The 21,857-nt window shown below is 33.1% G+C and overlaps 1 protein-coding gene and 1 long non-coding RNA gene across 5 annotated transcripts in view; one reads left to right on the top strand and one right to left on the bottom strand.

The window, feature by feature from the left end:
- Positions 1–93: 93 nt before the first annotated feature.
- Positions 94–20,565, bottom strand: LOC124530232 (PR domain zinc finger protein 1). Of its 3 annotated transcripts, none has more exons than XM_047104285.1 (9): positions 20,404–20,565; positions 7,484–7,536; positions 6,664–6,915; positions 6,460–6,576; positions 6,174–6,215; positions 5,685–5,833; positions 5,486–5,586; positions 3,185–5,395; positions 94–2,929 (listed from the first exon to the last, which is right to left on the bottom strand). In XM_047104285.1, exons 2-9 carry the CDS (start codon positions 7,490–7,492, stop codon positions 2,604–2,606), a joined length of 3,207 nt encoding a protein of 1,068 aa, XP_046960241.1. In that variant the 5' UTR covers positions 7,493–7,536; positions 20,404–20,565; the 3' UTR covers positions 94–2,603. The 3 variants fall into 3 exon arrangements, with proteins under 3 accessions (XP_046960241.1, XP_046960242.1, XP_046960243.1); XM_047104286.1 differs by lacking the exon at positions 20,404–20,565 and adding an exon at positions 12,093–12,245; XM_047104287.1 differs by lacking the exon at positions 6,174–6,215.
- The window catches only part of LOC124530234, a 31,367-nt gene continuing 12,434 nt past the window's right edge, over positions 2,925–21,857 (top strand). The window contains exons 1-3 of one of the 2 annotated variants that reach the window (XR_006966461.1): positions 2,925–3,066; positions 5,488–5,806; positions 20,562–20,674. This is a non-coding gene — a long non-coding RNA (uncharacterized LOC124530234). Of the gene's footprint in view, positions 3,067–5,487; positions 5,807–20,561; positions 20,675–21,857 lie in introns of those variants that run through there. The other variant, XR_006966462.1, reaches the window with a different exon arrangement.

The following is a 21,857-nucleotide window of genomic DNA, read 5'->3' as shown; positions in this document are numbered from 1 at the left end:
GTAATTTTAAATTATTATTATGCACAATTAATTAACTGTACCATTTTAAAAATGTCACTAAATAATTAAAGGAAAGGAACAATAAAACTACAATAACAATTTTACTCCTGATTTAATTTGTTTGGTGTTTTAAAATAACTGTTCATCGAGGTGTACAAAATTACAGGCCTTTACAGTGAGTATTGAGTTTTCTGGCATATATAATACATAATTATTTTGTCACGAGACATATGAGTCTTCTGTTTTATAAATATAGAGCAGAAATTGTCGAATACAATGATATTACGTATCGCTTACGTTGTCATACCGTAGGGTATTGTACTTATATAATGTAAGAACGATCTATTTTTCTTAGGTTTTAGGTATAACTTTTATACAATATTTTGTTTTTTTTTAGTAAAATGACTGATTAATTATAATAAAATATCTATAAATGATATTGAAAGTAATTTAGAGCTGTTTATATTTACATCGGTTGTAACTGAAGACACAGAGGACGCTTAGATAAATCGATTTAATTTAGTTCTTAATTTGTTTTTATTGCTTATCATTTTAACAGAAGAATAGTTATACAAGCTATATTAATAATATTATAATTTTGCTAACTTGATGTATGCGTTAATGCATATAGCGTCAGCTATGATGTATAAATATTTGTGCGATTAAGTTGTTATATAAATATCCTTCTGTCTACGTAGAAATATAATTTTTACCATTCTTTACTTAAACTGAAATACAAAGTACAAAAATACATAAGTTTCTATAAAATCCAAGAGAACACGAACAATACAAGGAATGGTGAGAAGTTATTAACAAGATTATGCAATAGCAATTATTTTTAATTATTAATATTTAGGTAAACTGTTACACTTTACCTTTAATTTAAGGTATCTATAGGAAGTGCCGTACTTTACTCTAGATGATTTCGACGTTAGTAAGAGATACGATATTATTGCTTTATATTATAGTCCATAAAAATATAAACAATATTGAAAACAGCAAACATTTTTAATAAATTTCAAGAGCAATGTAACAAGTAACTGTGAACACAAATGATATAATTTTTAAGACATTTTGAGATACTTAAATTCAAATATATTGAAAGTAATCACATGAGTATAATAATTTGCAAAATTATTGTTGTAACGATAATATAATATTTTAATATAAAACATCGTCAGAATACGTTTAACGTCGAAATCATAATAATTTTATTTTACTGATTAATGTTTGTTTATAATATTATTAATTTGACAAATTATCTCTAACGGCATTCGTTACAAAAATTTTAGCTCTGTAGGTAAATGCTTGGTATAAAATATACAGATAATAATTTTATAAGTGATTGCGTGTAAAATCTTATCTTACGAACAATAGAAATATACAAAAAGCTATCGCTCGGTTGTACATCACGTATAAGTTACACCATATTAAATTATTGTGATACGACGGATAGGTACTTACACATAATGTAAACCAGAATAATAGTTACATTCGCCAATCGTCACATTACACATTTATCTCAGCCTTTTCGAATAGGAGAATCATAATTATCGAAATTTGGAATATAAAATAGTAACTAGTAAAATCGGTGAATAATAATTACATGTAGTAACTGTCGGTCAGTTCTTAGGCGACTGACACGAGCGACTACTCTACGATGTGAAGCACCATTTGTTCTAGCGTAGGGATAATGTACAAAGTTCATCCATTCTATTCTAAATAATGTTAGAATTAAGTTGATTCATATACGCGCGTACTTTTTTTTAATAATTCATTAGGAACAACATTTTGAAAATACTATATGAATATTTTCTAAGGTTAACTTAAAACTTAATAAAGTACGTATAATCGCGCTTTTGGCACTTACCCACTAATTTGAGATAAAATTTCTAAAAAAAATGATTGAAAACATAAATCGTGATAAAAGTATCCGCTTTAAATTCTTAAGTGATAAAATAATATTTATATATTATATGAGCTCGATGAAGAATAAAATTAATGTTTACAAACAACCGATAAGACCTTCTTTGGTGAAATTTTAGCAATTCTCGTTGCTTACGACGTCTTGCATTTAAACAAGATGAGAAAATGTTGAATAATTAATAGTTCCTGCTTTAATAATACCATGCTATAATTATACTGATATATTACCTACGTATGTATATATTTACAGGATATTTACATGAAAAAAGTCATAAATTATATAAAATGGATGCATGAGCATCGTATTTACAATATAGTTGATAAAAAACAATTGAGCATTAGCGTAAAGAAAGGGCTGTAGACCTTAACAAATAACAACAATACTTACTAAAAATACACTTATTCACTGAACTGAATGTATCCTACGTAAGTACTTAGTACTTATTAATACATATTATTCTAAGCCTAAATATTTATACATGTTTACAACTTAACGTTCGTATCGTAATCTCATAGCCACTGAATAAGACCATCTGTAGTGTTAATCACACGTATGTCTTAACCCATTTAACAAATACTTTCTTTTGATCACAAAATTGGAATCACATATTGCGGCGGGGAAACACGCGTCCGATGAGAGTGCGCGGCGACGAGGGCGGCGACGATACCTGACAGGCTCAGGTGCACTCTATGATGAGTGGTTGGCTGGATTCTATCACACTCGGTCGTGTTTCACCAGCTGAAGAACTGTAATGTTGCTGCTCGTGATCAGAAACAGCAGGCAACAATGCTCTGTACTGCGGCCCACCCGGGCCGGGTGAAAGCTGCCCGTGTCCTATGGCTAGATGCGGCGTGGTGGAGTGTGCTTGCCCTCCCATGAGAGCTTCGCCATGTGTCATTGCAACACGCGCCCCACCGGTTGTCATCAGCCCTCCCTGCGATGCAGAGTGCACTTCATATGCCTCATGCCCCTCTCTTTCGTGGCAGTCTTTGTCGACGGTACCTGCAAAGTGCACGCGAAAATGAAATCGGCCGCGTTCAGCGAGAGCGCAAGTGAAAGTCGCGGTTCACCTACGGAGAGAAAGTGCATTGCGTTCAGTTGCTCTCGCGAATACACATAGTTACATCCAGTTTTTAGTGGTATTACTATTTATTAATAAACAATAATGCAATATAAGAAATAAAAAAAAACAGTGATATTTGTGAAAAACAGGAATGCGTGTTGGTGAAAATAAAAAATATATTTAATAATAATTACCTATGCATTCGGTGTTTGCTGCATTTGTGATTGCCAAAACTTCTTCAATATTGTTCGGTTTGCAACTAGTAGTTTTCCAATGAGTGCGTAGACCCGATGCACTGATGTATTTTTTGTCACATCCTTGACAAACGTATGGCCGGTCATTTGTATGTAATCGTTTATGTAGTTTTAAATGTACAAATTGAGTGAATTTCTGCATACATAAGTCGCATGCATATGGCTTCTGTCCCGAATGAAGACGTAAATGAGTTTTCAAGTTTGATGTAGATGAAAATCGCTTCTTGCAGATATCACATTGGTGTGGTTTTTCGCCCGTGTGTACAAGATGATGTTTTTGTAGATGAGCTAGTTGTGTAAACGATTTATTGCAAACGTTGCATTTAAATGGTCGCTCACCTGAATGTGTTCTTAAGTGAACTTTCAGATTGGACAACTGACCGAAAGTTTTACAACATACATTGCACTCATAATGCATTTTTCCATCTTTCTTTTTTAATGGATAAGGTAAACTTCTGTAACCACGAGAAGATTGTGAGTTTGGACTCATTGGTGCAACCATTAAACTACATGTACCATCTGGGCTCATACTGCTGTGTTGAGGTATAAGCTGGCCGTTTACGTTTGAATTGATCAAGCTCAATTGTGAACAATTTTTAAGAGTTATAACACTCGTTGAGGAAGGAAAGTGGTGATTACTTTGGTTACTTTGTGCTCTTTCATACTGATGTGTGGATGAAACTGGAGAATATGTTGTCGGCGGAGAACCAAGTTGGGTAATAATTGTTGAGTTTGGTGGCGAATATAGACCATATGAATAATTGGGATAATGGCTTTCATACCGCGTTTCTCTTATTTCTCTTATCTCTCTTATTTCACGTATTTCTGTAGTGTGTGGAATCGTATGGGGAGGTGATGAAGAATAAACAGAAACTGAATTTGGCGGTGGTAATTGTTGTGGTAATGGCAGTAATGATGGCAAGGGAGTTAAATTTGAACTAGAATCAGGACTGCAGGCATTACCATACCTTTGGCTTTTTTTGTATGAATATGCCATTTCAGTTGGTGACGATGGAGGTGGTGTAGCATTTGGTTGTCTTCTATTAGGATCGTTATTATTTGTGTCGATTCTGTTTCCTGTGAGAATAGTTTCAAGAATACGTGTATCTGGTGGAGTATATCGCATAAAAGCAGGCTGAGGTGTTGGTGATACAGTACCATCTTCATAGTATGGTTTATTTATAGGCACCACTGTATTTTGAGATGATTCTAAAACTATGACTGTAGACGTTGCTGGGTCTCGTCGTGGCGGTGATAAATTTTGAGGTGAGGTATTCATTACTTCTTCTGCGATTATTAATTCTTTTTCACTTTCACAATCCATATCTTTATGATTTTGGTACTGATATGCCCTCGGCATTTTTATTTTGACTTTTCTATATTCATTACGGTGCATATCTTGATCTACTTTCTGAACAATTACTGTTTCTTTTGGCTCGTTTGTTTTATTTGAGCAATCTAGGACATAATTTTCTACGTCTGAATCACTAGAATCCTCAGGAGGAGTAAATTCATCATGATAGCCATTGCTGTGATAACCTTCATCTGATCTTACTGAGCCATCGTTAGGCGTAAGTTGATGGTCATAATGGTTTGGTACACAATGAGTGAAAACAGGAGATTTACTGCCAAGTTTTTCCTGATTATTCTGTGCCAATGGTGAAGGCCCACGTAGTTCTCGCATTTGTAAATTTTGCGCAGGTGACCTATTGCCATGAAGCCTTTGATTTTCGAGTTGGTGTATTACTAGATGAGATGAACTTTCTTTATGTTGATGAATAATTAAAGTCTGATTATCTCTGTGGTGAATTTTTACTGGCGAAGGTGGTTGCATTAAGCCAGTTGGTGATAAAGATAGGTGCTCATTTATGATTGAATCACTTTTTAGAGGCAAAGTAGATATATCACTTCTTACAAAAGATCGCTCACATTTGATCATATTTCTTTGTTCATCTCGAGGTTGTAAGTTGTTATTCTCGTGTAATGTTTTATCACTTGCTTCTCTTTTCCTTCGCCTACTTGGAATTTCGGCTTCCAAAAGCTCTTTCGCATTTGTAAGTCCAAGAACATATTTCATATGATTAAAAGCAATTTCCGGATGTACTGGTGCAGGTGGCAAGCCATAAGCTTTTTTTATAGTTTCTTCTTTACCTGAAATCGTAAAAATAGATATAGAAATTGAAAAAAAAAAATGTATTTTCAATACATTTCAAGAGGTAAACATAAAATATTATTACTTACAGATGGAATATGTAGCTCGTTCAGGATCGATATCGTAACCAAGCCTAGTTGCAAAGTCCTTACAATACCATACCATAAGTTCTTCATTTGGCATAATATCCCTGGAAAGGAAAGTCACGTAAATAACCAAATAAATACAATTTTATAATATTTGGACAATATATTAATAATAATATCTATAATAATAATAAATCTATACCTGATAGTGTAGAAGTATATGTGTTCTTGGTGTTGACATGCAACAAGATTCATTACGGACAAAGAATACGCCGAAGCCACATATCGCATCCAGTTTGCAACACTCGTATCCGAACCATCCAGGTAATAATAATCACTATCTTTGAATATCTGTAATAATTAATAGGAAACTATTAACAACATAGACTTCTTAACTTGAATAAGGAAGTGAATCGTTGTGACATAGTGTATTAAGTGTTTATACGCATATTATATAAAACATATGGCACGTGTTTAATATTTACAGTACGCGTGCAGCTGATAGCAACATGCTTACAATTGTTATGAAGGGAAGTCAAGGACGAAATATAATGAATATCATTACAATATAGGACTCGACTGATACTGTCTGATAAATATTTTTTTAAATTCATAATTATTTTTCGTCTCATGTTTTTCTAAAGCTAATTTAAGACCATCACCAGAATAAGAGTAATAAGCCCAGGCTCACCTTAATATTTCCATAAGTATGATGTCTGACAGTTTCTTGTACCTGGCCCAAAATAGAGAGGAATAGGTTAGTTAGAAATAAAGAAGAGCATATATATATCCAACAATTTACTCTAGTTGGAGCACATTTGTGCCAGATAATTAAAGGCTGTGTAAGGCTTTTTTAATCAGCTTGTGGATAGGAAAGATAAATTAAGCCGCAACCATACTAATATTTATATCAATAGGGTTTTCATACAGTAAAGCAAAGTAAGGTATTAATATTTGTCTAAAAAAATTTTACTCACCCTCCAATAATATCTCCAAGAAACTTTGTCATTTGGCTTATTTGGTGTACGTGTGCCTTCAAATGGTCCAAATCTTGTACCACGTGGAATAACTCCTGTACTCCACACGCCTTCAGTCTAAAAATTGAAATAATATAATATATAAAAAAGGGTAATTGAATGTTATTTATTAAAATAAAATATAAATATATTATGTAAATATACCGGTGTGTTAGGTGTTGATAGTACTGCAGATGGCCTAAGAGCTAGACTGCGAGGGAGGGTTCTTTCGGCTCTATTAGGAAGGCCGCGTTCACAGGGAACGTCGGGCACTATGTACACTGTAAGCCTTTCAAACTCCTCTTCTCGCATGCGCGTCACATCATACGCATCTGATCCACCCACTGCGTTTACAGCGCTCGCGCTAGGACTCGCTGTGCGGCCAACCGTCGTCGTCGGGACTTCTTCACTTGTTGACTATAAACATTAAACATTACATCATTAATTTGCATTTAAATATTAAACTATAATTACGAAAATGAGTATATATCGTTTGAAATATTCAGTGGAATTATATATTTATAATGGACCATATTAAAATGTCAGTGATTGTAATTAATCCACTTAAGTGAGCTACTATCAGTCATTTGCAAAAATGCAAACGAAATGCATTCCACCCTTTTCACTCTGTCTGCATATCCAGATAAGTTAACCTATTTTGAGTCTTGTCATGCTATTTTGAAAGTTTATTTTAGTTAAGTGAGGCAACCACGACAACAGCGCTGTTCAATAAAGGGGCGGCGCTACTACTGACCCAGTTTTGTTACAAGTGCGCATTTTCGACTGCGCACCGACACTTCCCATTTGCCTATTTATATGTATTTTCCACAAATTTAATTCGCCCCTAAATTTAATGATCTTACAAAATAGATAAGAGCCGAGTAAATAAAGAAATCAATTTTAAAAAGCTTGGTTTTTAGATTCTATTTTAAAAACATATATATGTTAATTGTTTCAAATGAATATATTTTTAAATGTGGCTTACCAGTCTCATTTTGTTGACTAAATCCGTTGTCTATATTTTAGAAATGTGTGTACCTGAAGCAATAAAATAAGTAACATTAATAATTAAAAATTTTCAAAGAAAATAAAAGTAATACATTCTTATCAAGTAGTCTTAAATAGCTATGCGGATGAATAAAAACAGAATTTCAGCAACAAATAATATTTTCAGCATGTTGAATATTTGCCAGAACTGTCAAAGCACGTGAATACGGAGAATATACAGTCTAATAAATAATTCGTAAAAAAATGATTTTTAAATTTTGCTATACGAATTTATTTGCTATACATATCTAAAATAACAACAGCATTAGGATTTTTAAATAAATAAGAGGTTTTATATGTTAAATTAAAAAAAAAGCTATTCAATCAAAATTTAAAAGTATGTATTATTAGACAAAAGTCTTATTTTATTTTTTGTGTGTTTAAAGCCTAATATTATGAAATAGCATTTATGACCATTGTATTCGTTGTACGATTGTCACACGTAAAGTTATCCTATATTGTTGAATTTCAATGTGTATTCGATGAATAACGTGGAAAGTGTTTTCCAATTTGAACAAAAATTTTCTCAAACCAATCGTGTTTGTTTTTGATACCATTACATAAGCACGGGTACACCATATGAGCAATGAATCACAAGTAAAATAAAAATAAGTGATGAATTTAATATATACACATCCACACTTTTATATTATATATAAAAGTGTGGAATAGTATTATAAGACACTGTTTATATACTTAATACATTATTAAGGTACGATTTCAATTTAAATAACTTCGATAAGGCTGCATTATGTAACTTTTATCTGTAAATAAATTATATAACTATTAAACATATACTTTTTTAAACCAATAAAATAAATATATTTTATTCTTAACGATATATCGATGAGATTAAATTTTCAATTTTATAAATATAAAAAATCTTTTCTATTAATAAATATAATGTAATATGTGCAAAGAATACCAATATGTTAAAATAATAATAAACGTTCAACCCATTGCTAAAACGATCAAGTAATGCTCATATATTTGATATGAAGTTACATTTTTAAAATCGTTGGTATAATTGATTGGTTTATCCAATTCGATACAATTGAGAAAAATCTTATATCTCTTTATTAGGGATTAAGAGAAGTCGATAATTATTACACGTGACGCAACACGAGTCGCGACGTGCGCTCACATCAAACCGCACGCGACTCGTCCATACGTTTCTTATCTAACTACTTAAGACAGTACCTAGTTTAATCAAATTATATACACTCAGCGGCACAGAATGTGGCCCAAACACATAATGTGGTTAAACACCAAAATTAAACACGAAATAGGGGTATTTTTTTTTGTACATAAAATTTAAAGGTATTAAAGTGAATATTAAGTAAAAAAAAAAGTAATACCTCAATTAATTAATTTTTTATCTTAAAAATAACAAATAACTCTAAAATTGGAAAAAAATAAACAAAAGAAAGTTTTAAAAAAAAATTACAAAAACTTACGGGACTTAAAATTAATACCGGGTATTGCCTCCTCTAGCCTTGATGACTGCCTGCATGCGATCAGGCATGGATTTAATTATGTTTTTTATGTCAACCTGGGGTATTTCTTCCCAGGCGGTTATCAAGGCGGTTTTTAAATCACTGGTAGACTCTGGAGGGTTGATGCTGGATCTGATGCGTCTTTTAAGCATGTCCCATACATGTTCTATTGGATTTAAATCCGGACTTCGTGCTGGCCAGTCCAATTTTGAAATTCCTACCTCCGATAGGTAGCTATTCACGCAAAATGCTGTGTGAGGTCGCGCATTATCGTGCATTAAAAGAAATTCCTGGCTTCCAATAAATTCCATGTATGGTAAAACATGTTCTTGGAGGACCTCTTCGATGTATCGCACTGCTGTTAAGCGACCTTCGATTTTTGTTAACTCCGTACGTGCGTCTGAACTTATTCCTGCCCAGACCATAACAGAGCCACCATGAAAACTTACTGTTTGCCAGGTAGTGGTGGGTAAAAACCTTTCTCCTTGCCTTCTCCACACACGTTCGCGACCATCTGGATGCCTTAAGGCTACTCTGCATTCATCGGTCCACAGAACCTTAGCCCACTGCTCGTGAGTCCAATTAGCGTGTTCGCGAGCGAATTGAAGTCGAGCTACACGATGGTGCCGGAGCAGTTCTGGACCTCGTGCTGGTCTTCGGGAACGCAGGTTTTGTTCCTCCATTCTTCTTCTTATTGTTCGCTCACTTACACGGACGCCTCTTGTCGTTTGTAGACGCTGCATTATTTCACCCGCAGTAAGGAAACGATTTCTCAATATTGCGAGGATGATAAATCGGTCATCCCGAGCTGATGTGCATCTGATATTGCCACTTCCTGGTCTCCTCGTGTATAGGCCGGTCTCATCGTATCTTTTTAGGGCATATCTTAGAGTTGTACGTGGTACATTTAAAGATACAGCGATTTCACGCTGCGTAAAACCTTGACTCCGAAGTAACACAGTTTGAGCGATTTGTGCTGAACTTAAGGCCATAGTTTTCAGTTTTTAGTAAGAAAAATGACTAAAGATTAAATTAAAAACAAAACAATAAGGGTTAAATGCACGACCGTTTTAATATCGAACTTTAACTCAACTGAGTTTTGGGCGTTTTTACACTTAATAACGTTAAGTGCCACTTACGTTAAACAAATAAACTTTTTTTATAACTTTGAAACTCATAAATTAACAAAAACTAACGCCACGATACGCTGCCACTTAAAATTCTCATACGCAATACCAAAATTGCATGTTATAAGAATTTTAGAGTTTGGGCCACATTTTCTGCCGCTGAGTGTATAATTAACCTTCAAGTTCAGTATAATTTTATATTATAAGTACTAACAAATATATTTCCGATCTCAAATCATGTATTAAATGAACAAAATAAACTTTAATAGTTATATTTATCATATTATTTCATAAAATTCGCAGTTCTATACGCAAGACGCTATCAATTCGCTGCATTTATTTTTCGCTAAGGTAAATTATGTCTAATTTCACGTTTGAAGCATAAAAATAAGGATTTCTTTAAGGAGGTCAATTAACTTCTATTTTTTTAATATTTATACAACAGACATTTTCTTTTATTAAGAAGATGATTTTGAGTATCTAAAATAACTTTCTTTAATATAAAATTTCATTTTATATTTCATTTGTGCTCATTTTAAATGAAATAAAGCTTTAAAAAAAGTAAATATTCTAATAATCTCAATTGTTAATCACCAAATTTTACACAAATAAACTGACAATCATTTTAATAATTACAGTAGTCATTTTTATGAAAACCAAATAGGTATTTATTCAAAAATAAATTACAATAAATACTATTACTACATGAATGGCTCTACTAAAATGCATAGCATTGCATAATAACATGCATATAACAGCTGTGAGTTAAAGAATAGAACGCGCTACATGGCGCATCGGCGCCCGCGCAGTAGGAAGCAACCTTGGCGCATCGCACTTGAACTTGCCCTTTAACGTTCACCGCGTGTATGCTCCATTTTATCTACATCGTTATCATACAGTACTAATTAATTACTTTTAACTACATCCTAATATAACTCGTTAATTAGCGACACATTTAATTTACAGACACAATAAAATAATTTTGATTTTTACTTTGTTTTTACAATTGTGAACTTTTTTGTTTTTAGTTAGTCAACACTTAACGAATTTTTAATTTAAATTTTGCATTTTTTATTATTTATTGAATCGTTAAATGGAGATATAGATCTGGCCGTGATATTGCAAGCATTTTATTACGTATGTGAGTGCAACCTTGCAGTCTAATAATAATGCGATACGTAGACGTTTCCATCGCAAATATATATAAGTAACATCGTCTAGATAAAGATTATAATATCGATTATGGGCACCGCCTGTAACTATGCTTTTATATATTTTGCGAATAATATCGTTTTTTAATTTTTCTTTATACTCCTATGTGTGTTACACATGACACAAGTCATAAGCATAAAACAGCGACATGATATCGTTTGATGATTTTTAGACGATTATTTTTTTACATGGGTTTATTAATTCACCTTTAATGTAGAGTCGCAGAGTACAGAGTAATTTTATTTAATGAAAAACTAAGTTTGAAGTGTTCATTATAAATTACTTCAAAAAGTATGCAAGTTATTTTGAAATTTAGCGTCTAAAACGTATACAGAACACCAATATAATTGTTTTTATATATTTAGTATTTTTGCACACAAATATTGCAAGATTTAAAAATAATTGTAGGAATTTTGCCGTTTTGGATTTATTGTTAAGCTTTTTATAATAATATTTTTATACCGTTTATATATATGTTTTATTTATTTCCGTAGTTATATTATGAAATTAGTTTTTAGTTCTTAAATTTAGTAGAAGCAACACTTGTATAATCATCACGAACACTCCGGCTTGGACTTTGGTTATCAGAACACTACAGCGATTAATTTTTATACACTTAAACATAAATAAATTATAATTATTTAAATATTTCTTTGATTTAATAAAAAAGGCAAAGCAAATGAACGGAACAAATACGTCTGTTAATACTCACAAAAAACCATCGTTCAATGCTTTCTTCTAGCAACAATAACTTTAATTTGAAGAATTTTCAATGAATACATTTATGTTAATTGTCTTTGGCGTAAATAATTTATGTAGAGATAGACCTATTGGTCTAGGAAGCTGGAGCGATGTCGAGTGACTTGAGATACTCCAGCAGTATGCGGAGCGTCAGCAAGGGAACGAGAGGTGGGAACCAGCGCACCGCTCTCATGTCGGCCCGCGGCTATCGCGAGAGTCTGTTGACGGCGTGCGGATGCTGCGGCAGCTACGCACGAGCGGGCCCTCGCGGGCGGTGTGCTCGATGGCAGCGCTCAGAGCGCATTATGCAACGCGGCTCGGCGACCTGCCCCACGTCTAGCCGCGGAGCGCGTCGCACTAAGCCGACGTCGCGCTATGCCGACCGACCTAGATGCACTTTTACAACGCCGAGAATGCAATCGACACACATATTCGCGTCTCGTTCCGATAAACGCATCGACGACGAAAGCGGCCCGTGATGGAGAATGCGGACGAATTTGACAGCGAGTGCAGTGAGTACGTCACGTTCACGCCTAGTGTTCTCCAATTAGACTAGAGCGGGACGGCGCGGTGCAGTGCGACCGAGCGCTGCATTCAAGTTCATTACTTCCGTAGTGTGGCGGCCGCGGCGCGCCCTGACCGTGCTCCCGATCCGCGCTTGCACTTTATTGACGATGCCATGTGAACCCCGGAAGTAGTAACTTTCAATCATTACAAAACAGTCGTATGATTATTATTTTCCAGAATTACGTAAAAAAGCAACCGGAGACAAAGACGGAAGAGTATTTTACTATATAAAAACTATACTATATAAACTACTTTATTTACGCATATCCTCTCTGAGAAGTCATTTCAATTTAATTTTTACTTTGGTGTTTAAACATACATTTTATAAAGTATTTTTAAAAGCAACGTGCAAAAGGTTAGCGTGAGAACGGTAGCGAAAGCCATGATAGGGCGGGCGGGCGCGCTCGCCTTCGCCTCCCCGGAACAAGCTTTCACTCTCGCGGGTCGACGACACAGCCTTTAAACACCCTTACCTCTGATTCTCGAATTGAAATTACTAACTCTACAATATTGTCTCCCTCTAAATTTACGCATACGGAAAGAGCCCGTCCCTTTCATCATTGTTTTATTGTAATCTCGAACTTCCATCCGTAGTAGGGGTTTTGCGTTGTGCCTCCTCTATCGACATCACCACACCACACCCTGCCATCTACCACTATCCAATATTGATTTCACTATTTACAGCCTTTAATCTGTTAACAGCTTCAAACTCTTCGTTGTCTACGTAATACAGCCAGCGTTGCTTTTTGATATTTCAGTTTCTATACAAATGTAAAATGAAAAGTGAATCAAAAATACATATAATATAAAATTAGATGTATCCTTATACGCACATTTATAATATTATTGTTATATTTTTTCTTTTTCTATTCTTAAATAATATTTTCTCGATTAAAAAAACTACTAAATGTTGTAAAATAAACTCAAGTTTATTTTATAATATTTTGTAAACAAAAGTGTGACAACAATCAAAATACATTTTCGTTGTTAATATTATCCCTTGTTACTCAATCACGGAACCATTTCACCCCATTATAGCGAACATGACCTATCCCTACGTCTGGCTCCTTGCAGACACGTCTGAAGCCCTGTAGCCGTCACTCTTTATTGATTTTAGGAGTTGTTTACAAGTTCTAGTAACTGATATAACAAGAAAATTCTATTTTTATAAAATTAGTCATAGTTCTTGAATCTACAACTTTGCAATATTTGAATTTATTTCAATGTGATTTGTCTATAAAATTATTTATAAGTGACATCCGAAACTCTTATTTTCGTGGAAAGAAATAAAGTATATTATAATGTCAGTCACAAGTACTTCAGCTATAACGTGTATAATTATCATGAATGTCTATTTCATGTTTATGATTGTTTATTCCGGTAAGTTACTTAAGTGTCTTGATATACAGCCCCCAGGTTACACTTATTTGTAATTGTTAATTCGTCATTTTCTTTATCATGAAGATATTTTCAAACCTTATCAATTACAATGTTCATATTCCCATAATATGATATTGTCAGTACATTCAAAAATACAAAATCGTGTAATTGTTAGTCAATTGGAGCGTGAAAAGTGAAGCGCATCAAAGAAAATGCAGTTTTCATCGTCGGCGGAGGCTTGAGCGGTATCAAAACACTGAATCTTCCGGGGTGAACGGCCTCAGCTGCGTCGTCCCACTGCGCTAACCCCCGCCTCCCGACGTCGCGCGGTGTCTCGCTCGTCCGTTCGCACGCGGCTGCTCGACGCGCGAATAAATCGCACAAAGCTAGTGTGTGCGGCGAAATGCGTTTACTGTATGAGTATTGGGAACAGCGGTCGTTGACATCACACCAATTTTCTTTAGGCTCACAGCTTGATGTTTTGGAGGCTGCTTTATTTTTACTCACTCCAATGTGACTGATTTTGTAATAAATAATGTATGCATTATCGAATCATATATGCGTTTATTTATAAATAACTGGTACCATTATTTTTCTTACAGCTTACATTCAATTTACATATTTGTGGTCCAAATAAGTAATAATATTATTGTGCTGTAAAATAAGTAGTTAAAAGGCAATTGTGCGTACGTCAGTAAATAAAATAAAAATGTGTAACGTCTTCGTAGTAAATCATGTAAGTACAACTGTTCAAAATACATATTATTTACATGATATAAAATATTTCGAATAATTCAAAGTATTAAGGAAACGTTCAACACATGCATAATGTTCAATGAAAGAAACGCTTTATTGATCTTACAGTGCTGTATGGTGTATGGATTGTCTATAACTGTAGATGCAATGCCCACAACCCACAGTGCAAACTCGATTTCCCCCTTCTTGGGGTAGGCTTCAATACTCATTCATGCCTTTTTCCTGCTCTAGCCAGGTGCAGGCGCATAATTCGCTCCCTCTCGTGATGTTTCCGTGTTGACGCTGGTACATACGCGCATGCACTAGACCTAGCCCAATGCAGCGAATTTTGCGTAGGGTCGTTGTCCTCGCCTGCCTATATCCGCACCAAACTTAAGTACTAGTTATTATAAGGCGCACTACATCTAGCAAAAATAAATTGTTTGTAAAATTCCTTCTAGGGGCATTGATTTGTTTCTTTGCAATACGTTTTTTATTAGGCAATGAACATTTGTTTGTTCTTCAGAAATAAAAAACAGTCAGAATAGACAATAGGCATGTCTAAGCAACGGATCTTTTGGTTTATGGGTAGTACTATAAATATAAAAGTAATGTGCTAAAACGCCATTTGCACAAATTGCATTTTTTGCACGGCAATTGCAAAGTCCTTTTTAACGTCAAGGGAAATAATAAAACAATATCGTTAAAAAGTGTCCGAGGCAATTTGTAACAAAACATTAATGGTTTTACAGAAAGAGCGCTTTGATGTTTTTTGCGTAATTTCTAGAAGTTTTTGCATTTAGTGATACAATGACGCAATCACTTTAAAAGATATAGGTACGTAATGCAGTTTTCGGAATTCTTAGAATTGTTAAAGAATTCTGTTTTGAAAAATTTTAAACGTACAAAATGATATTATAGTTCTTTTTTATTATATTGAATTATTATTGCTAGGGAAGCATTATAGTTGCGTTTTCATGTTTTTTTTTTCATATGAATTATATTTTAGGATAGGTCATACAAAAAATTAATACTGCGATTAGACAAATACAGTCTAATGGTGTAGAGTTTTAGCACTTAAATGATAAATCGAGTGTATAGAGGTGCGAAGTCCTAGTCTAGAATGTAGCTAGGGTCAAAAGCCGCGCAGTATGTCAGCGCTTAGTATTCCGTGAGCCCGAGCCCGGCCGGCTAACGGGACCCGTCTACACCGGCCTTTACTTTCATCGATCCAACCGACCACGGTTTACTTTCCTTTGTTACTTGCTTCTAAATATACTTTGGTCTATTTTATCAATTTATTAAACCAAAGCAGCCTAAGTTACAGATTGTCATTATGAATACTCTGTATTTTAAGTAATTAGTTTAGTACAGTAAATATTTAGAAATAACTAAAAAAAATTAAATATCAAAGTAATTCATATATGATCGTATAATACGACAAAGCATATTTATAATTAGCTATGGACAGCAAAAAATAACAAAAAACTCAGAGCAAGTGTTTACCGAAATCGCAGGTAGAGGATTAAATCCGGAAAATAAAAACGACGCCATTGTGAGGACGTACCGTTACATTCATTTGAGAAGATTCGACAAAGAAATATGATCTGATGTGTACAATCACTTATTATTATGAAGTTTACTTCTGTATTTATGGATATAACGTATTAGGTGAATTCTTGCAATATTAATAATTATTCATATTTATTGAGTACAATGTCGCGCGCGTGAGTCTAGCGTATCTAGATGTAGAGGATAAGTTCTAGCTTCTAACTGTATATGCCTTCTTTGTAACTTGAGTCATATATCCTTTTCAAATAGGTTTATAGTGTAAGATCTACATGGTTTCCATACGTAATGTTATTGTGCAACCATAGATAGAAAACCTAAAGTATGTAATAAAACTTTAAATTTTTAATGTTATTTTCATATTATCGTGTATTTCTCATGTGTACGTAGTTTCGAAGTATGTTATAGTATGATAAGATTTATAAATGCAAAGCTTTTATTGTGTATTTTTAATGAAATGTATCAAGAGCGTAACTTACTTCATTGTTACTGGACAGGTAGAAATCGTTTAATATAACGTAAGATTCGATTACAAAATATTTCATACGGTACCCATGCGACGATGCTACCGTTAGGTCGAAACGATAAAAAATTAAATAGGAGGGTGAAATCAGGGCCCAGCGGGAGTCTCTATGGGGTTTTAATATTTACATGTTCACGAATATTCGTGAGTACATGCCGGTAGACGGGAAATATTTAAAATTGATGCGAGTTTTACACATTTACCTAGTACAAAAGAAAGACATAATAAAATCAAGTTTAACACGTGTATCCATTCATTGATTTAATGTCAAGTAAAGTCAATGTACCGACATGACACGGTTCGAAGGCTTCGCGTGTAGGAGACCTCTTAAGTATTTCCCTATTGCATAATGTAATAATTATCTGTATAAAAATGTGCATTCAACAGAGTCGGGGTGTCAATTGAATGAACGGTACTTTATGCGATTCTATGGTGCGGTAACCGCTATTATGGCCGCCGGAAACCACGTTCCATACATGTTTTATTTGAGTTATATGTATGTGGGTCGGCTTATTTTAATATAAAACACTTTCTGTTAGCTTTAAAATATAATGTTTAAAACAATGAGTCACTACCAACATTAAGTATGATATAGAATAGAGATGTTGAGATAGTTTACGTTACCATAATATTTTTTAAATGACACAATGGGTTATGTGACATAAGACAAAGCTCGTTGGAGTGTAAAATGTTTGTTACATAATAGGTCCGCGCGCCCCGGGGCATACCAAGGTACCGTTGCTTGAACAGGTTCCACGCACTTCCCGCGCGTCCCTTCTTCCCGCGATGTTTACGAAGCATTTACTTTCTACCCATCAAGGACCTTCCTGGCACTCCTACGTAAGCGTAAGTGAACTCGTCGGGTGACTAGATTTTTAGATTTATTTGTACGTACGCATCATGAGGTATACAAACTAGTAATTCTAGCTTCGAGCTTCGATTACATTACGTTGGTTTTATTTATGTCATTATCTCAGATAATTACAGCATTGTATAATGGAAACTTATAAATTATTTAAATTTTGACCCCCATTTATTATCTGAAAAATTATAATTATAAAACAAGATACATAAACGGAATGAATGATTTTAGTGAAATCAGTTTCAAATATATTGCTTACTATTTTATATTATTGTATACTCACTTACAATTAATTTATTTCAAAATATTTTATTTGTATGCCTTTTGAAGTTAGTTTTAAATGTCTCTATTCAAAGTTTTAATATAAAGATAAGTCACAAAAAACTTATTTTTGTTTTTTGTCAATGAGACACTTTCGAAGAGATTGACGAGTAAGAAGGTTTAATTTTTTTTAAAGCTTTTAATTTTCTTATTATAATAAAAAGTTAAAACAAGCATTCAAAAAATATGTATGTAAATTTTTAGTAAATAGAATATTTATTATGGTTCGTGGAAGACTTCTGTATCCTTTCGCTTTAATCTACAGATACTCCCCAACTGACTCTCGAGATACTTACTTTCTTGGTAGTAATTCACGAATAATTTTTCAATTCTAAAATTTAAAGTAAGTAATAATAAATGTGATAATCATTAAAATATTTAAGCCAAATGAATAAGTAAAGTTGACATCCAGTTTGAAAAACAGAATCTATTTATTTTACTTCAGTGAATCAATTTCGTGCAAGTTAAAGTTAAAACTTAAGCTTTATATCTAAAATAATAAACTTAAAAGTTAATTGTACACACCTGCCCCAAACTATTTTGTCTAATTTACCAAATGGTTTTTATCTCAACGATTTTTACTGTTTAAATTTTCATAAAAAAGGGATATGTAATCACAACATTCCCAATGTGATATAAAATACTTTAAATCTATATTAAATAACTGTTATAAGAAATTTGTTTCAAAAACCTATCTATTTTATATTTATTATAATTTTATATGTGTTGAGATGTGAGTTATAGAATAAATATGAACTGCTTTAGCATAAGGAGATAAAGTGAGACTGAAAGTCAACTTTATGGTGAGCGATGTAAACACAAAATCGCGCAAGCGAAAGCAGTCGAGCTGGCCGCGGCCGCTGCGAGCTCGCGGTTCAATGACCGAGTTTTCACGGGTTTGTCAGCCTGCTGTTATATCATCGGCCGAAGTCAGTGTCATTGCCGAATCTGCGCGAAGCACGTGTACTAAATTGAATCTTTTCTCTTACGACACAGAGTATACTTTCGCGTGGGCGCGTGGAAGTTTTTGGCTCTATCTATCCAATTCGCGCTACATTTATATATTGTTCTCGTAATTTTTGTACATACGCCTTGGTTGTGTTCGTGCATGTAAATTTACATGATCACGTCCACGTCTTCATTGTGTCAATTATTTCGAGATAATGGACATTAACGTCGGTTAAACTTGTTTGTTTTTCCATTATTTTTTATTATTTTTGTCTTACGCTAATTTCCTGTGGTTTGTAGTCGGATTTTATGTAAAATATATTTTTACAAATACATAATATATATTTAATACGTAAATTTTTTATAAGATATTCATGGCTATCAATATTTGCATCTTAAAATCTAGAACTTAAGAATATAAAAAAAATATATAGAAACATTTATATTTCAAGGTTAACGAAATAAAAAAGTAAAGTAAACAAAAAGTGTATCAATTAAGTATATAATGTGATTGTAGTTTGTTTACAGTCGCACGCACATGTCATTAAGCGCGAGTGGGGTGAGTTACGTAAGCCCTCCTCACGTGCGAATTCGCCTTGAAATTGAACTCGAGAAGTTCAAGGTTCGTTTTTTGCAACTGCCGACGTTGTGTGTGCATGTGTGCCATGGATGTTTATGGTAATTATAGCCCAAATCTACCCAGGGTGCTCATATGTAGTATGATGTAACATCGTCTTCTTGTATATATATAGTATAGTTTACAAGATACTTATAACTAACTCACATGCGCATGTTCAAAGTTTTTGTCCTATTAAAATATTAATTTCAAAGATCCGTTGTTGAAATTTGAACATTAATAATTAAATTATAATTTCATATAATATAAATTTATTGTTAATAATACTTTATGTATTGTTAAACTGATATTACATGTAGTAATTACTTATGAAAATATTTATATTTAAATTAATATATTTTGTAATGAAATATAGAAATGTTGCTATTGTAAAATATGATATGGTTTATAATATAAACTATTGTATCTCGCTAAAACATAATTAAAAGAAATATCATACATAATTCTACGTCACCTATTTTAGTTCTAAAATAGTCATTTAATAAAAACAAAATAATAGCTATTTATAATTTATGCTACTTAAATACTAATTAAAAAATTGATTAAAATTATAACTATAAATATATAATATAGCTAAAATTAAAATATATTTTTTATTTTCTATTTTAACAAAAGGTCTAGTAAGATTTGTCTTTTCCTTAAGATACGCGTTGATGTCTTTTAAACGTGAAAACGTTGCGACCATAGATGTATAAATAAAAACTAAAAATAATGCTATACAAATATATTCGATCACTTACCAATTGTATCATAATAATCCAGTTGTAAACTCCACGAAAATATATCCAGATTGAAAATAATCCGTAGCGTTATTTCACTCAACTTAAAACTACACTTCACGTCACTTAAAAATATTATTAAAAATATAAGTCTTATATGAGATCTACGTTGCTTTCAGTCTGAAACACGTTAAAGGGTCATGGTGGAGCGGAGGCGGGTTAGCGCACCGATAGCTCCGGTTAACTGATAAAGTGTGGCTCAGTTCATGGTCGGAGACGTCCTTCCCGCCGCTGTCTACAGCCCGTACCGCCATACCGCCGGACCGCCGCCTGCGCTTCTTCCGCACTCGCTCAGAGCCCGGGTGAATGAACTGCTGCGTGTGAGCGAGATAGCAACCAATGCCACGGTCGCACGACTACTTCTATCTCGGCAAGGCAATCTAGTACAAGTGTCAAATGATATTTGTTCTATGTATTTCCCATTTCTATAATGTATCATTTTTTTAATATATTTAATTTGACGCTTAGTAAATAAACTTATTTTTTCTTTTATTTAATTATTTATTATGTATAAATAAGTGTTGTTAATCATTTTTACTTTTTACCGTCACGATTAAATTGAAAAATAAAATACAAAGTTAATTTATCCATTATGATCTTCATCTGTTCAAATAAAAACATTGTTACCTAGCAGTTACGGTGAATATTTTAATAAAACCATCCAAAACTTCGTCACACAGGCAAATATTCCATTCCAATGCTTGTAATAAAAATTAGAGATTATATAAACATTTCGTGTGTTAGCAATGAAAGCAGCAAGTTAAATGTTTAAATATATACAAATATGCACTAATACTAGTTACTGTCATAATAATAATTACTTAAAATTCATTAACGATTTCTACACTAATACAACATTACGAGTATTTAAATTTTAAAGCGAGTAAGTTATATACTTACCTTTTAATATATTTAATACGGGCATTTTTATGGTTTCGTTTTTATATCAAAACGTGAACATGAACTTTAAATAGGAATCTGAATACAATCCTAATCCGAAATTGTTTCTTATTTACAAGTATGTAAGCCGTTAGTAGATCGTGACATTAGTAGGTTAGTTTGCTGTGACTATTGACAGTAGAACATCAACGATCGTAAATCTTTAAGTAAATAAGGTTCTACTTCTTCATGAAGTGATTCAATTCTTTTAATTTTATATTGAGCCAAATTTACTCTTATATTCAAAGACAGTCAAAAGAGAGTAAATGAAAAGAAGATATAGTAGCAAAAAAGAGGGAGAAATGGATAGAAACATATATATTTGACAAATTGTTTAACAATTATTTTATTTTAATTCACAATCATAATGATAAACATCAAATAATAATGAAAAACATCTTAATCGCATATCCCGCGTTGAATTACAATGTTGGACTGTTTTTAATACAGAAATGAAGTTATTATCACATAACATT

This window comes from Vanessa cardui, chromosome 6 (genome assembly GCF_905220365.1).
Source record: "Vanessa cardui chromosome 6, ilVanCard2.1, whole genome shotgun sequence".
NCBI lineage: Eukaryota > Metazoa > Arthropoda > Insecta > Lepidoptera > Nymphalidae > Vanessa > Vanessa cardui.
Note: the sequence above shows the minus strand (reverse complement) of the source record. Positions and strands in the feature narration are given on the sequence as shown.